The sequence below is a fragment of the Macaca nemestrina genome, chromosome 5 (assembly GCF_043159975.1).
Source record: "Macaca nemestrina isolate mMacNem1 chromosome 5, mMacNem.hap1, whole genome shotgun sequence".
Taxonomy (NCBI): Eukaryota; Metazoa; Chordata; class Mammalia; order Primates; family Cercopithecidae; genus Macaca; species Macaca nemestrina.
Genome location: NC_092129.1, coordinates 158,347,133 through 158,371,535, shown reverse-complemented (window position 1 = coordinate 158,371,535; position 24,403 = coordinate 158,347,133). Strand labels below are relative to the sequence as shown.

At 39.0% G+C, this 24,403-nt stretch overlaps 3 protein-coding genes, 1 long non-coding RNA gene and 1 pseudogene across 7 annotated transcripts in view; 2 read left to right on the top strand and 3 right to left on the bottom strand.

Annotated features, from left to right (window-relative positions):
• LOC105482563 (uncharacterized) overlaps window positions 1-24,403 on the bottom strand; it is a 111,233-nt gene that overhangs the window by 67,804 nt on the left and 19,026 nt on the right. For 2 of the 4 annotated variants that reach the window (XR_011623957.1, XR_011623959.1), the window contains exon 3: window positions 19,426-19,520. The exons of the other annotated variants lie outside the window; for them this stretch is intronic. This is a non-coding gene — a long non-coding RNA (uncharacterized lncRNA). The remainder of the gene's footprint in view (window positions 1-19,425; window positions 19,521-24,403) is intronic. 4 annotated transcript variants of the gene reach the window in all.
• LOC105482562 (H2A clustered histone 1) lies at window positions 4,323-7,302 on the bottom strand. Its single transcript, XM_071097496.1, has one exon. The coding sequence runs from the start codon at window positions 7,073-7,075 to the stop codon at window positions 6,680-6,682; it is 396 nt and encodes a 131-aa protein (XP_070953597.1). The 5' UTR covers window positions 7,076-7,302; the 3' UTR covers window positions 4,323-6,679.
• Window positions 7,477-17,821, top strand: LOC105482561 (H2B clustered histone 1). The gene is made up of 2 exons (XM_071097497.1): window positions 7,477-7,856; window positions 17,549-17,821. Exons 1-2 carry the CDS (start codon window positions 7,477-7,479, stop codon window positions 17,562-17,564), a joined length of 396 nt encoding a protein of 131 aa, XP_070953598.1. The 3' UTR covers window positions 17,565-17,821.
• Window positions 10,558-12,936, bottom strand: LOC105482560 (histone H2B type 1-A-like). Its single transcript, XM_011742734.3, has one exon. The coding sequence runs from the start codon at window positions 12,448-12,450 to the stop codon at window positions 12,061-12,063; it is 390 nt and encodes a 129-aa protein (XP_011741036.1). The 5' UTR covers window positions 12,451-12,936; the 3' UTR covers window positions 10,558-12,060.
• LOC105482637 (histone H2A type 1-A-like) lies at window positions 12,618-13,190 on the top strand (annotated as a pseudogene).

Below are 24,403 nucleotides of genomic sequence, written 5' to 3'. Positions count from 1 at the left end.
TTTTCTATTTTACTATTATCACTTAAATACTAAAACATAAGCAGCTGGAACCCAGAAAAAAGTGTTTTTATTTATGTATTCAACCAGTCATTAATTGGTGTCTTCTGTATTTTAGGCACTGCAAAATTTGGCTAAACAATTAAAACATTCTCATAAAAAACTTTATAGTTTCATAAATATAAAAAGCTTTATATTTTAGTAGAAGAGACAGGCATAAACATTAACACCTTTAACTAGAATGTGCAACAGGGTCACCAGAGGGACATCTAAATGACTCTAAGATGGGGGGAAATGGTCAAGGAAAGTTTCACAAATGACGTAATGTGTAAGTGTATCCTTGAAGGACGCATAGAAACTAATTAAACGAAGAACAGCAAGAACATTCTAGAAAAGTTACACAACTCATAAAGACACAAGTGAATTAAAGCGCAATGGGTTCAAGGAACTGCCAGTAGATTAGTTACGACCACAGCACAGGAGAGTGTGGTAAGAGCCTGGTGAGACAGCTAGGGGGAGCAGTTGAGAGACGTTAATCGGAGAAATGGCAAAGGGAGAAAAGACCTTAAGATTTGATGATGGCGGGTATACGGGTGGTGAGTGAGAATAAGGAACTTGGGCTCCAGGAGGACAGGATCTCATCTGATTTGTACAGCACTGTCTCTCCAATGCTGGAAATATCTATCAAAGAACCACTGCAGGAGAAAGAAAACACCGCATGCATGTAGATGTTTGCTTCAGCATTATTTATAATAGTAAAACGATTAGAACTGTGACTGGTACTTCCTAAGCTCTCAATATTTGTGGAACAAATCATAAATCTATGACTCTAAAGTTTAGGGAAGAGGCCGGGCGTGATGGCTCACGCCTGTAATCCCAGCACTTCGGGAGGCCGAGGCGAGCGGATCACCCGAGGTCAGGGTTCGAGATCAGCCTGACCAACATATAGTGAAACCCTGTCTCTACTAAAAATACAAAAGCTGGGTGTAGTGGCACAAGCTTGTAGTCCCAGCTACTTGGGGAGCTGAGGCAGGGGAATCGCTTGAATCCAGGAGGCGGAAATTGCAGTGAGCCAAGATAGTGTGGCTGCAATCCAGCCTGGGCAACAGAGCGAACCTCCGTCTCTCAAAAAAAAAAAAAAAAACAAAAAAAAACTTTTTTTTTTTTTTTTTTTTTAAATAAATGAAGTTTAGGGTAGAGGACTCAGGTTTCTTTGGGACTCTTAAGCATATATATTACAATTAATAACATACATTTTAGAGACAGAGATAGAAACAGAGGCAAACTGGTAGACTAACACAGAGACAGACAGACACACAGTAAAAGGTTTATGGTTTTGCTATTAAACTCATGAATTATGCTTTAGTGTGTTTTTAACATTCCAATATGTGGTAGCGGTGATTACCTTTTTCCAAGACAGACATATTAAAATATATACTATAATTGTGAATGCATTCTTTGTCATACATTTCTGCTGTTCGTTTTCTTTTCTTTTTTTTTTTTTTTTTTTTTGAGACACAGTCTCGTTCTGTTGCCCAGGCTGGAGTGCAGTGGCCGGATCTCAGCTCACTGCAAGCTCCGCCTCCCGGGTTCACGCCATTCTCCTGCCTCAGCCTCCCGAGTAGCTGGGACTACAGGCGCCCACCACCTCGCCCGGCTAGTTTTTTTGTATTTTTTAGTAGAGACGGGGTTTCACCGTGTTAGCCAGGATGGTCTCGATCTCCTGACCTCGTGATCCGCCCGTCTCGGCCTCCCAAAGTGCTGGGATACGGAGTCTCGCTCTGTCGCCCAGGCTGGAGTGCAGTGGCCGGATCTCAGCTCACTGCAAGCTCCGCCTCCCGGGTTCACGCCATTCTCCCGCCTCAGCCTCCCGAGTAACTGGGACTACAGGCGCCCGTCACCTCGCCCGGCTAGTTTTTTGTATTTTTTAGTAGAGACGGGGTTTCACCATGTTAGCCAGGATGGTCTCGATCTCCTGACCTCGTGATCCACCCTTCTCGGCCTCCCAAAGTGCTGGGATTACAGGCTTGAGCCACCGCTGCTGTTCGTTTTCTATAAAGCTGTTTTTGGGTGTTAACGCAATGAGGAATAGGGTATCTACCTAGATAATTTTTCTGCTTTTAATTTGCAAATTATATTTTCATTAAGTATTATCTCTGCTATTAATTTTGCAAAACAATTTTTTTGGGGAACAGTTTTTTCTGGAATGTATTTTTTCCATTCCTTTACTTCCAAGTGTTCTGTGCCAATAAATTTTAGGTATTTTATAACCAAGGGATAGCTGTGTTTTACTCCTAGTCAAATACTGTCTTTTAAATGGCAAATTTAATTGGGTAACCTTCATTTTGATATTTGGACTCATTTCTTATATTTGACTTTGCATTCTAATTTGTCATGCCAGTCCTTTCTGATTTCCTGCTTTCCATTGGACTCATTTTTTTTTTTTTTTTTTTTTTTTTTTTTTGCTATTACCCCCTTCTTTCTAGTCTACATTAATTTTATTATTTTAGTGGTTACATTTAACATAAAATATAAACCTCACTTAAGAAAATATAACAATCAGTATGTCTGCCCTCCTTATAAACAATACAAGGACATCAACATGCTTTAATTTGTTTCAGCCCCGTTCATCTTCTGTAACTATTGTCTAGTGTTTTTGGTTCATTGTTTTTTCTTAATATTCTAGTAAGTATTTTTTTTTTTTTTTACAACTAGTATATTTATTTAGATTGATTTATACTTTTACCCCTTCCTTGGTAATATTATTGCTTATTGCATCTCAGTCTTTCTTCTGAGTTCAGTCTTTTTATTTCAGTACATTCTTTAGCATTAATTCTTCTAGTATGAATCTGTGAGTGGCAAAACTTTCCAGTCTTTGTCCAAAAATTATTTCAGCTTTACACAAAAAACAGTTCATCTGAGCACATAATTTTAAATTGAGAGTTATTTTGCTTTAGAACTTTGAAGGTATTATTCTATCATTCCATGACTTCTGTGATTTCTGATGAGAAATCCATAATGTTGTAGTGGAGGAGGCAAAACTTTACTTCTGCCCTCAGGATATTTTGGCTGGGCTTGAGAATTAAATTGACATAAGAGATGTCAACAGCAGAAAAGCATATAAATTTATTGAATGCAAGTTTTACATGGCACAGAAGTAGGACAAAGACAAAGAATGGAATGCTTATATGAAGAATTTGACAAAGTGCAGTAAGCTGTGAAAATGTGACAAACAAAGGGGGTTGGGTTACAGTAATTAATTAGGTGGAGAAGTGACTCGAGAGATAAGGGTTGGTGTAACAAGGTTTATTTGTACAGATTTTCCTTGGCCTTAATTTTCTGTCCTTGATGAGAATGATACTTTCCTTCTGGTATACGGAGGGCATCTTTCATCTCCTACTTTTAAGAAACAAAAGGAAGGTCAGAGTGTTTGTGCACCTGCTGTTTTTCAAGTGTCTTTAATTCCAAATAGTCAATATGTCAGAGTGACATATTTTGGAGTGGTGTGTTCTGAATTTCTTCAATATGATTTATCATAAAAAGTAAAAGGAGGCCGAGCACGGTGGCTCATGCCTGTAATCCCAGCACTTTGGGAGGCTGAGGCAGGCGGATCACCTGAGGTCAGGAGTTCAAGACCAGCCTGCCCAACATGGCAAAACCCTGTCTCTATTAAAAATACAAAAAAAAAAAAAAAAAAATTAGCTGGGTGTGGTGGCAGGCGCCTGTAATCCCACCTACTCAGGAGGCTGAGGCAGGAGAATTGCCTGAAGCACGGGGAGGGGGGCGGAGGTTGCAGTGAGCTGACATGGCACCATTGCACTCCAGCCTGGGTAATAAGAACAAAACTCCGTCCCCGCCCCCCCGAAAAAAAAGTAAAAGGAAAAAAGTGGCATATATTTGTCTCCGTTGCTGCTAAAGTTTTACTGTTAATAGCCAATATTTATTTTTAATTAACAACTCTTAGTAATTTTGGAATTACACCAATCACATAAAAACCTGGCATTAGGCACGAAAAGTGTCATATTAGTCTGATTATAAAAAATAAGTCAGCCAGGCATGGTTGCTCACACCTGTAATCCCAGCACTTTGGGAGGCCAAGGTGGGTGGTCAGGAGTTCGAGACCAGCCTGGCCAACATGGTGAAACCCCATCTCTGCTAAAAATACAAACATTAGCCAGACATGATGGTATATGTCTGTAATCCCAGCTACTTGGGAGAATGAGGTAGGAGAATCGCTTGAATCCGGGAGGCAGAGGTTGCAGTGAGCTGAGATCAGGCCACTGCACTCTGGGCAACAGAGGAAGTCTGTGGGGGGGGGGGGGGGGGGAGGGTCAATATCACCATTTTTATTTATTATCACTTATAACTATTCGACAATGCATTTAGACAAGAAAGTCAACTATTTAAAACAATAGGACAAAATTATATGATTTTCCTGCCTACCTGGAAAACCACAAAGGAAAAAAGCTGGACAACAGAAATGACAGAATTTAATAAGGAAGGAAATACAAATCAGTATAAAAATCAAGAATGTTCTATCTGTAAAACATGGTCAATCAGAAAACATAATAAAGAAACCCTTCGAATATTTCCCCAAAATACACTAATAAAAAAGAATAGCTGGAGATAAATTCTATGAAACGTGTGAAAGTTCTGTAAGAAGAAATCAAGGCTGGGTGCGGTGGCTCACACCTGTAATCCCAGCACTTTGGGAGGCTGAGGTGGGCGGATCACCAGAGGTCAGGAGTTGGAGACCAGCCTGGCCAACATGGCGGAACCCCGGCTCTACTAAAAATACAAAAATTAGCTGGGCATGGTGGCAGGCGCCTGTAATCCCAGCTACTCAGGAGGCTGAGGTAGGAGATCACTTGAACCTGGGAGCTGGAGGTTGCAATGAGCTGAGATCGTGCCACTGCACTCCAGCCTGGGTGATAGAGAAGACTCTGGCTCCAAAAAAAGAGAAGAATCAGAAACTTCTATAAGTAAATTGTTTTGAAAAATCAAGGGGCATGTCTCCTTTAACATGTATTCACCATTTTTTATACATTTTATTCTATCTAAACATTTAGTTTAATGTAATTTTAATAGGATTGCATTAGATATGGAAATAAAAGTATTATGTAGTGCATTTGGAATAAAAGAATATGAAAGTTCTCTCCTATAAATTCAAGTCCCTCTTCTTCTGCCTTTCCATACTTTGCTTTGGCACGTCTGGAGAGTTAAGTGCCACTTCCTTGACAAAGTATATCTACATTAATTACTTGGAATTCATCTGTTTAGATTTATCTTATATCCTGATTTGAAGTTTCACATTTGCCATGTTCTAAATATTACCCAGTTTTATTCAACATATAGTTGCCATTTCTGTTTTCAAAGATCTTCAGTTTTTTCCTTCTCTAATTGCATCCCTTACTTATTATTTATGCAGGTTAATTCAAGGGATAACTGACTTTTGTGACTTGATTGTCCTTACTTGGCATGTTTTATTTTATAGAACTTTACCTGCTTCTATATATGCCTTATTATGTGTAGATATCAAGTGTTTAGCAGTTTTTTTTTTTGGTAACCAAATGAGATTTTTTTTTTTTTTTTTTTTTTTTGAGGTAAGGGCAGCTGTTGAATATCGTACAGTAATTTTTAGTTATTTGGCAGCGTTACTGAATGGGTTTTGCTTTTCAATTTCTCTTGGTGTTACAGCACAAACAGCAAACACAGATCAACAAACTATTTTGCCTCTTTTTAGTAGTCAAAACTTTTGAAGCATATACTGTTCCGAAATTTCTAAACTTCAAGTTATGTTAGGCCTTCTAGTCCTATTCCTGCCTGAGTCTGACACTAGTATCTCACCATCACATATGGTGTAAGGCTTCTTTTTAACATATCTTACTTACATTTTAAGAAATAATTCTATTATTCTTTACAAAGTGCATGAAGCCACAGGTATCAAATATATATATGCTTACCCAAATTTTAAGATTAACTTATTTTACTTACACGTCACATTTGAGTATTTCGTGAGACTGCCATATTTGAAAGGAAATTCTTCTCTAAAATGTACTTTAAGCAACCAGCCAGACTAATGTCGCCTGGACTTGAACTCTAAGGTTATACCTCTTCTGTTTGTAATGCAATCTTCACTTCCATACGTAACCCTTAACATGACATACATAGTTTGAGATAGTCTCGCTCACGTCACGCAGACTGGAGTGCAGTGGAACGATCTTCGTTAACTGTAACTTTCACCTCTCAGGCTCAAACAACCCTCCCACCGCAGCCTCCCGTGTAGCTGGGACTACATGCCTGCACCACCAGACCCGGCTAATTTCTGTGAGATAGGGTCTCAATTATGTTAATGGTTAAGTCCCGGGCTTAAACGACCCTCCCGCTTCAACCTCGGGGCAAGTACTGACTGCTCACAAGCGTGAGCTACCTCGCCCAGTGACACGTATAATCAAAACTACCTCAGACTAATGGTTGATGCAACGGTCCTTGAAAATTCAATCCCCTTACATTCCCGAAATGCTCTTAAACGGGTGTTGCTTCTGACAGGTGCCAGCTAACATGGCTACTTAACAGCACTTAACGTTCTGTAAGGCACAGCCTTTTCTGAGATGGTAAGTGGCTCTGAAAAGAGCCTTTTGTTTTGACACTTAAAAGTCACTATACCAGCGACAGCCCGAAGTTACTTGCTTTGGGCTTTATGGTGGTGACTCTCAGTCTTCTTGGGCAGCAGCACTGCTTGAATGTTGGGCAGGACCCCGCCCTGTGCAATGGTCACGCCGCCTAAGAGCTTATTGAGTTCCTCGTCATTGCGGATGGCTAGCTGCAGGTGGCGGGGAATAATACGAGTTTTCTTGTTATCACGAGATGCATTGCCAGCCAATTCAAGAATTTCTGCTGTCAGATATTCTAACACCGCCGCCAAATACACTGGTGCGCCTGCCCCTATCCGCTCTGCATAGTTTCCCTTACGGAGAAGACGGTGAATTCGACCTACAGGAAACTGCAAGCCTGCTCTAGAGGAGCGAGACTTAGCCTTGGCGCGTGCTTTTCCTCCCTGCTTTCCTCGTCCAGACATTCCTACACAGAAGAATTACAGCAACACAAGAATCATCCCTAATGGCGCTACTGGGCCTATTTATAGTCTGACTGAGGTTGGAATTTTTGCTATCTGATTGGCTGATGGCCTTCTACCCAATCAGAAAGTCTGACTAGAATCACCTTATTTGCATTCACGCCACTTCGCATTGTCCAATCAGATTTTGGATGCCCAACACGGCATTTGAGGGCCGTGCCTATAAATACCGCACCTTTCAGCCAGCAGCGCTATTCGTTTACTTGGCGACGGTGGGAGTTGAGGTGTTACAGAGCTGTTTAACACTGAAGAGCTGTTTAACACTTAAAAGAGCTGTTAACATTTAAAAGAGCTGTTTAACACCTAAAAGAGCTGTCTAACACTGCAGCAGTGCTGTGGCAGTTATGCCGGAGTTATCATCTAAAGGTGCTACGATTTCCAAGAAAGGCTTTAAGAAAGCAGTCGTTAAGACGCAGAAGAAGGAAGGCAAAAAACGCAAGAGAACCCGTAAGGAGAGCTATTCCATTTACATCTACAAGGTGCTGAAACAGGTCCATCCAGATACTGGAATCTCTTCCAAAGCCATGAGTATCATGAATTCCTTCGTCACTGATATCTTTGAGCGTATAGCGAGTGAGGCATCACGCTTGGCTCACTACAACAAACGCTCCACCATCTCCTCTAGAGAGATCCAAACGGCAGTGCGGTTACTACTGCCGGGAGAGCTGGCTAAACATGCTGTGTCTGAGGGCACCAAAGCTGTCACTAAGTACACCAGCTCCAAGTAAGCCGGCCAAGTAAACGTCTTTACAACCCAAAGGCTCTTTTCAGAGCCACGTAAACATACTGAAAGAGCTGTGAACTTACTGTATGTTTCTGTGTAAGGCTGTCTTCGTAAAGCCACTCAAAGATAATCAGCTGTGGGCTTAAGGTAGACGAACTAGTTCCAACAAGACCAGCCAGGCGGGGCACCGTTGTTAACGCCTGTGTAATCCCAGCACTTAAAAGGCGGACGCTGGCGGTTCACTCAGGAGGTGGAGACCATCTTGGCCAACAAGCTGAAACTCCCATCTCCGCTAAAAATTCGGAAATCAGGTGGGCGTGGTATCGCTTACCGTAGTCCCAGCTTATTGGGAGGTGGAGGCAGGAGAATGGCTTAAACCTAGGAGCCGGAGGTTGCAGTGAGCCGAGGTTGTCACTGCACGCTAGCCTGGTGACAGCGAGACTCTCTCAAAAACGGTAGTTTGTATAAAAGCTACATCTTGATCGATATTGGTATGTTTAAGGTTAGCATTATGTATATGAAACTACAAAGTGCAGCCACGTAGACAATATTACTTGCATTATGATCCCAAATTTTTATAGACCTCCCAAAAAGGCAGTAGTTGAGAGGAAGTTACGTTTTGTGCCACAGGTAAGTCAAGGTGTGGAAATCATTTTGGGAACTCTGGAGAACTCCCAAATCTGATTTGCAGGAATGAAACAGATTTAAAGTGTCTTGTAATTTTCTTAAATTTATAATAGTTTCCTTAATTGTCGTGTTAACTGGTTGTTGACCTCCATCTGTAAGGGCTCTCAAGCATTAAACTGATTTCAGCCACCTTAAAAACGAATCAAATGTTACTTCTTGGAAACCTGGTTAGCTGGAATTCTCAATCTGTTTAACGCATGTTCATTTAACCTTTTAATGAAATTTTGGATGTGTATATGTGCTTTCTTTAAAAAGTTAGTACCGGGCGGGCGCGGTGGCTCACGCCTGTAATCCCGCACTTTGGGAGGCTGAGGAGGGCAGATCATGAGGGCAGGAGATCGAGACCATCCTGGCTAACAAGGTGAAACCGTCTCTACTAAAAGTACAAAAAATTAGCCGGTCGTGGTGGCACGCGCCTGTAATTGCAGCTACTCAGGAGGCTGAGGCAGGAGAATCGCTTGAACCTGGGAGGCAGAGGTTGCAGTGAGCCGAGATCATCCCACTGCACTCCAGCCTGGGTGACAGAGCAAGACTCCGTCTCAGAAACAACAATAAAAGAATATATCGATGTACAAGACCTGTTAAAATAAGTGCCCCCACACTTTTGTGAACAGTAAGGCAGTTCCTGCAAAGCACCTGCGTGCTTTAGCTGGGAAATCTTCCAAGGAGGTGACAAATTGGGGGGAAGGGGCATCTAGCATCTATGCTCACCTTGTACTGGGGATGGGATCATCTCCAGTCAGGTATTCATGCTTCTCTAACACCTTGGAAAACAGCAGGTATCACATAACTGCCAAATAACCTGTCAACTTTGTGACCACTGTCAGTAGACTATCCTGATTATCCAAGGACTTTTAGGCTTATTTGGGCAATAGATAAGTAGGAATACCAGCAAATAAAAACTCTTTTTCAGACTAAACTTCATGTAGCTTTTATATCGATGTATTTTGGCTCCAAATAACAGGAAATGCTAGCTGGACTGGTTGAGATAATAAGTAATGCAACCAAACAGGACAACCTAAAGGCAGAGAAGTTCCACCAATAGGATGATCACAGCCCTGGCTCCACTACCCTGCAGTCTTGCCTCTGCCCTTCTCCCCATTGTGATTTTGCCATCATACTGGTCACAGTTCCAAGTGTTCATGCAGAGATGATAAAGTAAAGGCAGGAAGAGTCACTCTATTCCACTGGGTCTTGGATTGAGAGCAAAAGGAGTCTTCCCAGAGGACCCCATTCCTCTCAGGTCCGTTTTCTAGAACTGAGCCTAGTTCAGGTGCTGCCTGAGTCATTCACCTACAGAAGACCACAGGATGGGTGTGAACTGATCATCTACCTTCATACATATTTGGCATTTTAAAAAGTTAAATATAGTTCTGGGTACTTTGTTTTTGTTGTTACTGTAAATGAGGTATTTCCTATTCATTATTCTTTAACATTTTGTTGTTATATATGTAACACTGCTTTCTGTGCATTTTTATTATTTTTTATATCCTTCTAGTACCTCACTGAATTGACTGACTTTGCTATTGGTTTCCTGGTAGATTTTCTTGAGTTTTACATGTCTGCAATACAGGTTGAGCATCCGTAACCCAAAAAGCTCCAAAATTCAAAACTTTTATTGTATGATGGGTTTCTTTCCTAGTCTAGCTGATCCTATACACAGCTTAATATAAATTTCTATGTACATGCAATAAAATATGTTTAATATTATTAATGAAACAATGCCAGATTGAGTTTTCAAAATATTTAAAAAATGTGTGATATAGTAATATTTGTGCTTCAAATAAGATTGAAAATTATATTTTAGTGCATACATTGTGGAAAACACTATAGAATTTCCTCAAAAAATTAGAAATAGAACTACCATATAAATCCAGCAATCCTACTACTGGGTATATATTGAAAGGAAATAAAATCAGATTCTCAAAGAGATATCTGTACTCCCATGTTCATTGCAGAATTATTCTCAATAGACAAGATGTAGAGAGAACATAAATGTCCATCAGCAGACGGATAAAGAAAATGTGGCATATATACAAAATAGAATACTATTTGGCCTTAAAAAAGAAAAAGAATCCTGTCATGGGCAGCAACATGGATGAACCTGGAGGATGTTAAGTGAAATGAGCCAGGCACAGAAAGACAAATGCTGTATGATCTCATAAGTGGAATTTAAAAAATGTTGAACTCATGGAAGTAGAGAGCAGAGTGGTGGTTACCAGTGGCTACAGTTGGGGAGTGGTGGGAAGATATTGGTCAAAGGATATGAAATTTCACTTAGGAGGAATAAGTTGAAGAGCTCTATTGTACAATATGCTGATTATAGTTGGTAACAATATGTTCTATTCTTGAAAATTGCAAAGAAAGTAGATTTAAGTGTTTCCGTAACAAAAAATATGTGGGGTAATGCATATGTTAATTAGATTGATTGCTATTCCGCAATGTATATATATTTCAAAACATCATGTTGTACACAGTAAATGCATGGTTTTTATTTGTCAATTTAAGAAATGAAAATAGTTGGGCAGAGAGTGGATTTTAGGGAGGCAAGATTAAGAGCAGTGAGATTAATTAGAAACTGTAATTCAGGTGAGAGATATGAGTATGCAGACAAAAATGGTAGCTGTGGAGATGGTGAATAATCAGACAACAGAAATATGTAGGAAGTAAAATTACCATATCTTGAGAGATTGAAGTGGATAGAAGTTGAACAGAGACTATTAGAGAAAAAATACATTTCTGGTTTGGACAACCATGTGAATAGGGTGGTACTCATGGATGTAGAGAACACAGATGTCCAGGAAAGAGTTCTGTTGGAATCATCTGGAAATCCCTGTGGAGAGAATTCTTAAGTGGCTAAGCAACATTAAGAACTGTGATATTGAGTAAGCAGTTTACTGGAGTTCACAGAGACGCAGAAACCTGTGGCTTTAAACCTCAAATCCCAGCAGATAAAGGGGAGTTAGCCTGATCACTTTTCATAGAGTGCAAGAAAAGGACCGTAAAAAGCACAAGAGATGCTGCAAAGAGAGCTATTCTATTTACATCTACAAAGTGCTGATCAGGTCCACCCGGACTTGGAGGATGTTTTGCACACATTATGGCCAAAGTCAAGAAAAAGCAAACAGCCTAATGCTCAGTGCCAGACTTCCCTAAGTGGGCCTTTTTTGTCATCGTAGAGGGTTTGTAGTAGAAAAAGTCGTAGACAAAAAGTCAAATTTCCCCATGGCACTATCCACAGAAAGAATATCCCCATGAACCCAGGATTATGGGAGCTCCTCTTGGATTGCTTCAGCTGTGAGATTTTAGCTTTCACCCAAACTGCTGCAGAAAGAGTTAATGCGAAGTTTAGACTTAAAGATAACCATGTATGTCTAGTCCAGGAAAAAAGTTTATCAGTCTGGCAATGACGCATACCCTATAATAAAATAAACATTCTATAGCCCTATTAGAAGCTTTCACTGGCTCTTAAAAGAGCCTTTGGTTTGTGGAGCTCATCTGCTGGCTGGATTATGTTTTACTTGGAGCTGGTGTACTTGGTGACAGCCTTGGTGCCCTCCAACACAGCATGCTTGGCTAGTTCCCCGGGCAGCAGCAAGCGCATGGCCGTCTGGATCTCCCTGGAGGTGATGGTCGAGTGCTTGTCATAATGCGCCAGGAGGGAAGCCTCACCTGCAATGCGCTCAAAAATGTCACTAACAAAAGAATTCATCATACTCATGGCCTTGGAAGAGATTGCAGTGTCCGGGTGGACCTGCTTCAGCACCTTGTAAATGTAAATAAAATAGCTCTCTTTGCAGCATCTCTTGCGCTTTTTACCCTCCTTCTTTTGAGTTTTAGCGACTGCCTTCTTGAAGCCCTTTTTGGAAGTTGTAGTGCCCTTTGAAGCAAGCTGCAGCATGTTCATCTTACAAGTTCACTGGGAGATCAGTAAGTGACGTTTGACTGGAGCGAAGTGTGATATTTACAGGTATGGCCCTCAACCTACGTCATTTGCATCCAACATCTGATTGGATAATAGGTAGAGGAAGTATGTAAATAAGGCAACAGCAGTAAGGTTCTCTGATTGGATAGATGGCTATCAGCCAATCAGTCAGATAATAAGCGTCAATCTGCCGTCAGACTAGAAATACGCTGACTACCCGTTTTAACGGGTGTCTTTTTCGGTTATAACTTTTATTTTTAAGCTATGTCTTAGACTGGGGAAGCTCGGGGAAAAGGCAGGCGCTTTTCATTCAGAGAGGTTCTGCAGTTCCTCATGGGCTGTGTCCGCCGGCTGCTCAGCAAGGGCAGCTATGCTGAGCGGGTCGGGGGCGGCTCGCTAGGGTACCTGCCTGCGGTTCTGGAGTACCTGGCCTCCAACATCCTGGAGTTGGTGGGCAACGCCGTCGGGACAAGAAGACCCGCATCATCCCACGCCGCACGCAGCTGGCCGTCCGCAACGACGAGCTCAGCAAGCTGCTGGGCCGAGTGACAATGGCCTGGGGTGACGTCTTGCCCAACATCCAAGCTGTGCTGCTGCCCCAAAAGATTGGGAGTCACTACCACAAAGTCCAGTGTGAATAACCACGCAAGTTGTAAAAGCCAGCGAAGTGACTTGAATGTCTAATGTCTAGAAGAAGGAAAAAAAAAAAAAAAAAAAAACAACCCAAAGCTGAAATCAAAGGCTCTTTTCAGAGCCACTCAATTTCTGAGTAAGAGCTAGTTTACAAAAAGGATTACAAAATGCTGTTTCGTCAGTAAGACTACAGTTTCGTAAACAGGACTCAGAACAGTTCTGGTTATTGGGGTATCCGAAGCAGTTTCCTTTAATACTCGGTAGTATTGACAGCAGAACTTGATGTTTCTGGGGGAAACTGTTTCAGCAACTACTTCAGGTAGGCAGGGCAGTCATCACAGCAGGCTCCTGGAAGGGGAAATGCCATCCTTCTTGGAAAAATGAACAAACGAATTAGGACGTTATCGTGACAACCTTTCCTGAGAAAAATAATGTGAAGACGGGGAATCCTATTTTTGGAATTGAATTTTAGTTAGGGAGTCGAATTAGACTGATTAGAAACAAAGGAAGAAGATTTGTAAACTTGCAGCTTTCAGTACAACTCTTGTTGGGAGAGCATGCCTCTATTGACATCAGTCAAGGAATGGGCATATCTAAACATACTCCTAGGGCGCATGTTTTCTTCTGCCAAATAATTACTTTCCGAGAATTCTAGGATGGTTATATGTCTAGAAGACCGTAGCCATGCCATTTTAATAAACCAAAAGATAAAAGGTACATATGGATATTTGATACCTTGTTTATGTGAAAGTGCTTAATACACTATAATAAAGTTTATAATGTTTATAAGGTTTATAAGCTACACATTAAGATACAAACCCATAATTAGGCTTTGGTTTGAGATATAACGGACACACTGAGATATAAATATCTTATAAATATATCTTATAGATATATTATACTTATAAATACTCATAAGTATAAAGATACTAATATTTAATATGTGGGTTATATCTCAAACCAAAGCCTGATACTCTGTGTGTGTGTGTGTGTGTGTGTGTGTGTGTGTGTGAGAGAGACAGAGTATTGCTCTGTTGCCCAGGCTGGAGTGCAGTGGTGCAATCTCGGCTCACTGCAACCTCCGCCTCCTGGGTTCAAGCGTTTCTCCTGCCTCAGCCTCCCACGTAGCTGGGATTACATTCACGTGTCACTACACCCAGCTAATTTTTTTGTATTTTTAGTAGAGATGGGGTTTCACCACCATGGTTAGGTGATCTGAAACTCTTGACCTCAGGTGACATGCCCACCTGGGCCTCCCAAAGTGCTGGGATTACAAGCGTGAGCCACCGCGCATGGCCAAAAGTTATTTTCTTCATAATGCTTGTGTCCATAAAATTATTACTCCAAACTTATAGAATTAAATAAATATAAGAGCTATTTGTTGAAAACAATTATTAAACCTCCGGGAACTTAATTTAGATAGAGATATTTAGGAATTGTTTTAAGGTTACAAGAACACAGTTTAAAAAAACCTATGTTAACATTTTTGAAAATATTGAAGAAATGTAAGAGTTTCTGAAAAAATAGAAATTGCTTAAATTAAACCTAGAAAGCAGTGAGGACTAAGATGAATGGGGAAAAAATGAGGTCACCAATGAGTTAACATCTTCAAATATCAGGCGACTTCTTAGACATTTAAGAAAAGGATAAATCTACAGCTAATGAAATGGTTTCGAATTATTAAAAAAATCCCAAAAGTGAATGAAGAAGGCATGCTACTAAGTGCAGCACGTTCTCAGTTAGAAGTAAATATACACAAATCTTCCATTACATATGAGCAACCAACTCTGGTAGCCAATTAAAAAGTTAACAGTGATAAACCAAGATCCATCTACAAGTGTAAGGATGTTTGAATGCTGAGTAAAATGCAAACCTATTTGCTAAAGGAAGAATAAATCTTAAACTCAGTAGATGCTTAAAAGGCATTTGTTAATATGTTTAGATGGATAATCTTTATTTCTTAGTGGAATACTGGTAGTTCTTGTTAGAGTACTTTTAAAATCACTGTTATTTAATAATGTTCTTGATGATTAGACAAATCTTTAAAAAGGGTACTAAAAAGATTCTCCTACACTAGTAGAAGGAAATAAAATCAGATTTAAGTAACATCTGCAGGGCAATGCCCCACAATTAACTGAGAAATAATTATTGGAAATCATCAGTTCTCCTCAGAGCCATACACCCTTTCAGAAAAGGAGCTGTGATCAAGTTTCAAAAAATATCATTTCAGTAACTCACTGATGTTCAATGTAGTAACTGCAGCTGCTTCAAAATGATGGCATTAATCTGTCATCCTCAGTTCATGCAAATTGTATTACATGACAAGGGATTTTAATAAGTAAAACAACATTTTTGGTGAGTGTTGGCTGCGCATCATTTATAAATTCAGAAAGCCATAGTAAACATTTACTAAAGGAAATGACAATTTTCTACTGTAATTACACTGCAGAAAATAGGGAATGTAGGGGGATTAAAGACAAATGAAATTGAGAATGAGCAAGGACACATAATACTTGGTATTAAAACCCAGAAGGGAAATAAGTACATCTGATTATCCTCCAAAGTGGGTGAATGAGGAGCAGAGAATAAGCAGTGAATAAGTGAGCAATCATGCTCTAATGCAGTCTGTTCTGCAAAAGACCAAACAAGGGAACTGTCTTACTGCTGTAACACATCACAAACTCCTAATCTGGAAACATCAACATTGACAGAATTCAAGTACCCAAACTATACAGTAGAGCTAAAAGTTTTTTCACCTTTTTTTTTTTTTTGACTACAAAAAACATTTAAGAAATACCTTTTACTGCATGACCAAAGTCACAGTTAGGGAAACATGCACATACCAAGAGCTAAAACAAAAGTTTTCAAAAACAATATGCTATGGTGGAAGCATTCTGACATTCCTTTCTAAATTATTGTGTTGTGTTCTATTGTTTTCTTGTATGTTGTATTTCACAAGTGGTTCATGACTTGCTGTTCCGAACAAGACTGGGATGATGAAAATGGTCAATCAGGATAGTCCACTCTGCACTCAAGTTTAGTCAATAAAGGAACTGCACTCACTGGGGTACCATGATTGGTTCAAAGGGTGGGCATGCTACCCAAGCTGAGCCAATAAGAATCTTTTCTGATATTTTCAGACCTGGAGATTGAACAGACACATTTATAGGGTGCAGGACAAATCAAAAATTTTAGGAAATTAATCCAGAGCTGCCAGTGGCTGAATCTCCTGCTCTTGGAGCACTTTAAAAAATAAAGGTGACATCAGAAATAAAAACTTCTGTGGCTGTTCAAAGAGAAGGTAGTGGGGGTGGGGTGGTAGGGGGAATGTCTGTGTATCTCAGATTCCACTCTCTGAGGACTTCAGTCCCAGCAGTTTTTCTTTCCAGTCTACAGTTACCCCAGAACAGAACCTTTAATGGGCCCCACCCTTTCTTCCTTAATTTATCTCAATAATGAGTTTCTTTTGTAAGCACATCTGTCTGACAAATTTAAGCAAAAATTTTCAGCTTGACACGATAAAACCCCTCCCCAAAATCATAGTCAATTAAGTGTGTTTGGTCTTTAATCATGGCCCCATATCTCAGTACTCATGTTGGTGATATTAAATGGCTTTGCTCTTAATCAGGGTGTGCCAGAAGGGATAAATGAAGAATAAGAAAGAAGCATGAAATTAAGCTAAAAGATGGAACTTTTCTCTTTCCTTTAACACTGTAAACCAATTAGAAGACAAATTTAGAGCCAAACAAGGGGTATGGCTGGCGCTTTGAGAAGATTTTTGAATCCTCAGAACATTTTGACTCCTTTCCGTGAGGTCATTAACTCATTCCTTCCCTTCTGCTGTTAAGAAGCCCTATCAGACCAGTAGGATGGGCAGGTCTGACTCTCAGTGTCTTCTGTTACACCAAGATTCTTTTGAAATCCTGAAATTTATGAGAACTGGACCATATTTAACTAAATTTGTTCTCAAGGTCTTTCTACACAGTAAAAATAAAATTAATACCCTATTACCTTTTCCATCTTAGATTGTACAAAAATTACATGGTCCAACTGAACTCATTATGAAATCACATTTGCAAAAATTGTAAGAGTGAGAAAATTATAACAGTGAAAGAGATCTGACCTAACCGACTTCATCTTGCTAGATCTTGTTAGATCTTACCTAACCAACCTCCAAACTGCCCTTGGTTATTTCTGAGCATGGGCCAAGCTAACTTTGGGAGAAATTTAGTTTGTAGTTTAAGTTATAATAGCCCTTCTCAATAAATTAAACCACCTTTGTTAAACTAATGAAAGCCTACCAGGTTAGGAGGATGAGAGGGTCTTAATTTGTAGTTAAAACATTATTCCATTACTAGCCATTATTCAATAGGTGACAAGTCAATTACTCTTGTAAATAATGTCATTAGTGTAGAATCTAAGATTGGATTTTTGGATGTCTTTTCAGGCGTTTGCATTTCTGATGACTGGATGGCCCTACTGGACCCATGACTCTTGACTCAACTGGTCCTATGGCCACTACTCAGAAGTGGACTCAGCTTCAGGAAGGTCATTTTCCCTATCCCTATGATTGCATTCTCAACCAATCAGCAGCACCCATTCCCTAGCCCTCTGCTTGCCAAACTATCTTTGAAAAACTCTAGCCTCCAAATTTTCAGGGAGGTTAGTTTGAGTAATAATAAAACTCCAGTCTACATTCTAGCCTGTTTTACATGTATTAAACTGTTTCTCTATTGCAATTTCCTTACACTGATAAATTGGCTTTATCTGGGCAGCAGGCAAAAGAAAAAAAAAACTCATTGGGTGGTTACAACTGCTATTACAACCAGTAATATATGACCATCATATGGCACCCAAATAATATGATTTTGGAAATATGAGTTACTGCCTTCCAGTGAAATATAACAATGTTACTAAATCACTGACAATTTCCCCCTTTCAAAATATAATAACAAAATTAGGAATTCCTTCAAAAGAGTCTTCTCTACCATTGTTACTACAGAGAAATATAAGTCCTACATTATATAAAGTGTTTCATTCTTAACATGTTTCTTCTGATTCCCCTTAATCCTAGACATTCAGATTCTACCTGGATTCTAGATTGGTATCTAAGATCAGGAGCAAGGCAAAATGTTCACTCACAATTAAATTCAACTGTATACTGGAAATCCTTGCTAGTACAATAAGGCAAGAAAAATAAATTAAAGGCATATGGATTTGGGAGAAAATGAAACTCCCTGTGTTCACAGATGATATGATTGTTTATGTGAAAAATCACAATAAATCTTTAAAAAAGTGCCAGGAAAAGGAACTAGAACATCTAAAACTATTTTGAAAAAGAATAAAGTGGTAGGGATCACTGTAACCAAATTCAGGACTTATTTTATAATAAGTAATCAATATTGTGTAGTAATGGCAGAATAGATCAATGGAACAGAAGAGAGAACACAGAGATAGTCCTACACAAGTATGACCAACTGAGTTTTGACAAAGATTAAAAAGCCATTTAATGAAGTGTTTTCAATAGCTGATGCTACAGCAATAGGCAAAAATATGTATCTTGACTTAAACCTTACACCTTGCACAAAATTAACTCAGATCATATATTTAAATATGAAAAATGTAAAACTATAAACCTTTTAGAAAAAATATGTAGGAGAAAAGTCTTTTGAGTATAGATGTATGCAAAAAGTTCTTAGACGTGAAATCAAAACAATCCAGAAAAGAAAAAAAAAAAGTAAAAGCTTTTGTTCTGTGAAAGTCTCCTCAAAGAAGAAACAACAAGCTACAGACTTACAGAATATATTTGCAAACCATATATATGACAAAATACTTGATCTATATTAATATAAAGAATTCTCAAATCTCAACAATAAAAAACCAAACTATTCCAGTAAAAAATGAACAATATTCATGAAGAGACATTTCATTGCCAAGGACATACAAAGGGCAAACAAACACATGAGGAGATGTTTAACATTAATGCTCATTAGGAAAGTGTAAGTTACGACTAGGAGGAGATACCACTACATACCTATCTGGCAACTAAAATTAAAAAATTGACAACATCAAATGATGGCATGAATATGGGAAAACTTCATCTCCCATACATTGCTGATAAAACTATAAAATGGTACAGATCACCATGGGAAATATTTTGCAGTTTCTGAAAAATCAAAACATATACTTACCACGTGATCTAGTACTCCCACTCTGGAACATGCATCCCAGAGAAATGAAAATGTATGTGTTTTAGTCAGTTTGGGCTGCTACAACAAAAATACTATAGACCGAGTGGCTTAAACAAACAAAAATATTTCTCACAGTTCTGAAATCTGGGAAGTCTAAGATACGGTTGCTGGCAGATCAGATCTCTGGTGAGGGCACTCTTCTTGGTTTGTGGATAGCCTTCTTGTATCCTCACGTGGCAGAGAGAGAAGAGAGATAGAAAGCAAGTTTTCTGGATTCTCTTCTCATAAGGGCACTAATCTCATTCATGAGGGTTCTACACTTATGACATAATAACATTCCCGAAACTCCACCTCCTAATACCATCACACTGGAAGTTAGAATTTCAACATGTGAATTGAGAGGACACAAATATATGAACTAAGGGACACAAATATTCAGTCTATAATGTTATGGTCATATAAAAATCTGTATGCATATATCCATAGCAGATTGTTTTTAATAGGTAAGCCTTAGAAACAATTAAAATGTCCTTTAATGAGTGAAAGTTTAAACACACTGTGGTATATTTATACCATGAAATATTACTGAGCAACAAAAAAGAAAAGCTATTGGTAAACAGAACAAGTAGAAGGGACTTCTAGGAAATTATGTTGAGTGAAAATAAAGTCAATCTTAAAAGATTACATACTATATGATTCCATTTATATAACTTTTCAAAATAAAGTCATAGGGATGGAGAATAACTTAATGGTTTCCAGGGGTTTGGGATAGTGAGGCAGACAGGATAGCACGAGGTGTGGTTATTAAGGTGTAACATTAAGGGGATCTTTGTGATGATAGAATTGTTCTGTACTTTGATTGTGATGGTTACACAAATCTACACATGTGATAAAATTATATGGAACTATTCACACATTGTACCAATGTCACATGCCTGATTTTGAAATTGTGCTATAGTGATTAAGATAAGGCCATTGGGATAAAATTAATGAAGGATACAGTGCACCTCTATATACTAGCCTTGCAATTTCCTGTGAACCTATAATTATTTCAAAACAAAAAGTTAAAGAAAAGCAGCCCCTTTTAGCTACGAGGCGACAGTATAACTCATATTCATTAGTTACTAGGTTTAAAAAAAGCCAGAGCTGGAGAAATCTGGGATGAATAACATTATAAAAATAAATTAAAATTTTATGAAGAGAAATGTAAAGTCACAGGCTGGAGCAGGAACTGACTGATATAAGGGAAGACAATGATCCTAAACCTTAGTTACTTGGAAAACTAAAATATGATCCACATTCTCCAGACAATGCAAAAAACAAACAAACAAAGCACCTGGATATTTACAAGATATAACAACTTTAAGCATCTATGAAGTCACTTTTTTAAAAAAAATGTGGGTTTCTCAAATATTAGAAATTACTGATTAATATATTTGTTGGATTACAACAGTTATTAGACTGAACTTCTAATTTCATTACGAAAAGAATAAATAACCATGGGGATGGTTTAAAATTACAATAAAATATAAGTTGCAAAAAATTTAACTACCAAAGAATGGACTACATGGAATGCAAGATACTGACGTTACTGATGAGTTCCTTTCTCAGAAAAGTGAGTTTATTCTCAGATTTTTACAAAGATAATCCTGAAAATGAAATGGTTCAAAAAACCCATCTCAATTGTAACACATTAAGAAAATATATAAAATGTCTGCGCTTCCATGTTAATTGTAGCATTACTCACAATAGCCAAGAAATGGAATCAACTTAAGTGTCCATCAATGGATGACTGCAATTTAAAAATGTGCTATATATACACAGTGCAATACTATTTAGTCTTTAAAAAGGAAATCCTGTCATTAGCAGCAACATGGGTGAAACTGGAGGATGTTAAGTGAAATAAGACAGGCATAGAAAGAAAAATATCACATGTTCTCAGTCATATGTGGGAGTTAAAAAAGCTGATCTCATGGAAATAGAAAGTAAAATTATGGTTACCAGAGATTGAAAGGTGGAGGAGGTGGTGGGGAATGAAGTGAGGTTGGTTAATAGGTAGAAAATAGAAGGAATAAGTTCTACTGTTTGATAGTATAGTAGGGTGACTATAGTTAACAATCACTTATTATATCTTTTAAATTAGCTAGAAGAGAAGATTTGTAATGTTCCCAACATAAAGAAATGATAAACATTTGAGGCGATGGATATCCTAATTACCCTGATTTGATAATTACACATTGAATGCATGTATCAAAATACCACATTGTTAAAGTATACAAAATATGGCTGGGCTCTGGGGCTCACACCCGAAATCCCAGCACTTTGGGAGGCTAAGGTGGGTGTATCACTTGTGGTCAGGAATTTGAGATCAGCCTGACCAACATGACAAAACCCCGTCTCTACTAAAAATACAAAAAAAAAAAAACACCAACCAACCAAACAAAAAAAACCAAAACGGCATGGTGGGTCACGCCTGTAATCCCGGCACTTTGGGGGGCTGAGACGAGTGGATCACCTGAGGTCAGGAGTTTGAGACCAGCTTGGCCAACATGGTGAAACCCTGTCTGTACTGAAAACACAAAAATTAGCTGGGCGTGGTGATGGGCGCCTGTAATCCCAGCTACTCGGGAGGCTGAGGCAGGAGAATCGCTTGGACCCGGGAGGCAGACGTTGCCATGAGCCCAGATAGCTCCACTTCACTCCAGTCTGGGCGACAGAGCGAGACTCTGTCTCAACAACAACAACAACAACAACAACAATTAGCGGAGCATGGTTGTGCATGCCTGTAATCCCAGCTACTCGGGTGGCTGAAGCACGAGAATTCTTTGAACCTGGGAGGCAGAGGTTGCAGAGAGCGAAGATCACACCAAGACTGAGTGAGACTCTGTCTCAAAAAAAAAAAAAAAGGATACAAAATATCACATTATTGAAGTATACACTTGGCTGGCAGACAAAACGGACTCCCTGTGACAAACTGAGGCTCTCAAAACTTCAAACAGAACCAGAGGGCCATAGCTGGGTGAGGGAGTGTTCAAATACTCTGTGTTCTCAGAAAAATGTTGTTAAAGTATCACAAAGCCTCCGTTTCTACAATCAAGCCAAAACAGTCGTTATTGGTGCCAAAGTAAAAGTACAGGCAGAGCCTCTGGGCAACCACTCCCAAGGTTAAAAGGATCATCCAACAGAGACTTCTGGGCTTGGAAGCCAACCAGTGTTCAGCAATGGTAGCCAATCAGAGTTCAGCCGTATCAGGACTTGACTGTATTGACCAGTCAGAGCTAAGTTACATTGATCAATCAGAACTAATTGAATTTAAAATCTTTATTTGCATAAATGGCCCTGACTGGGAACCTGGGCAGGAAACTTTTGTCATAAAACCAAAATCCAGTGGGGTGTAGTGACTCATGCCTATGATCCCATCATTTAGGGAGGTCAAGGAGGGAGGATGTCTTGAGACCATGAAGACTAGCCTGGGCAACATACTGAAATGCTGTTTCACCAAAACAAAACAAAACAAAACAAAACAAAACCAAAAAAACCTGGGTGTGGTGGCATGAACCTGTAATCCTAGTTACTGGGGAGGCCAAGGCTGGAAGAGAAATAGGCACACTCATACAGCTGCTGGTGGAAGTGTACAATGGTATAATATGTATGGTGGGAAATTTAGCTGGATGTGGTGGCACACACCTGTAGTCCCAGCTACCCAAGAGGCTGAGGTGGGAGAATTCCTTGAGCCCAGGAGTTCAAGGCTGCAGTAGGTTATGATCCTGCCACTGCAATGGGCAACAGAGGAAAATCCCATTTCTCAAAAAATAATAATAAAATAAAAACATAAATTAATACATTTCGTGGGAAATTTAGTAAAACCTAACAAAATAACATATGCCTTAACCATGGACCCAGGAATTCTTCTAGCAATCTACCCTGAAAATAAAACTCCACATATATGAAACAACAAAGATGTACAAGGTTGTACATGCAGATTATTTGTAGTATAAAAAATTGGAAATAATGTTAAAGTCTATCCACAGGGAAATGTTGAGTAACGTCTAGAACAGACTCACAGTAGAACACCTGGAAAGCCATGGAAATGAATGAGAATCATCTTCATGTGTTGCTACAGAAATCTCCATGATATATTTGAAGTTTTTATAAAAAAGGTGAAAAAACTGTGTATTGAGTACTACTTTTTTTTTTTTTGTAAAAAGGAGGAATAATTTAAACCATGTTAATGATTTACAGGTTCAAGAAATAAAATTAAATCAAAAGGAAAATAAGCAAACTGACACTGAAAGCAAACTGAAATGAATGAAACAAATTGTATTTTGTATTGGCAACATGACTACACAGAGAATAGATTATTTCCAATGACTTTTGAATATAGTTCTCTGATGATACAGTCTTTATGAGATGCCTTCTATTTCTGCCAGAAACTTAAAAAAAAAAAAAACTTTCAGGTTTTGTAAACCAATTCAAAGTATAGGAAAAAACAGCACCTTCTATGTAATTCTGTGAGCTAGTGTTACCATGAAATCAAAACTAGATGAAGGAAACACAAGACAACCTGAAGCTAATCTCGATTACTAGAGTAGATGCAGAAGTACTCAGCAGAATAATATGAAATTCCATTAAGTAGTTTATTAAGAAAAAACATATTGTGAAAGTACTTGGTTTATGCTTGCGATGCCAATATAGTTAAGGTCTTAAATGTCATCCACATTAAACAAGGGTTACGGAGCATGCACGTGTGACAGATACTGCTTCTGGCCTGGGAAAATTAGGTAATGTTTCAAGGAGTTTTTGTGTAATAAAATGGATAAATAAATAAACCACATGCTTTCAGAAAATCATAAATGTGAAAGAAAGCTGTGCTATAGCATATATATATACAAAAGTTCATGAGAATTACTGGGTTGAGCATATGGTTCTGACTGGAGGGAGAAGAGGGTGAGAAAAGTCTCCCAAGGGGAAGAATATTTGAGTCAGATCTGGAAAAGGGTGTCACTAAGTTCCATGCAGAGAAAAGGGCAAGGTCCATTCAGGGAGATAGAAGGGAGTCATCAAAGGCACTAAGGTGTGGCCAGCCATGGCTTCTTTGAGTAGTAAAGACT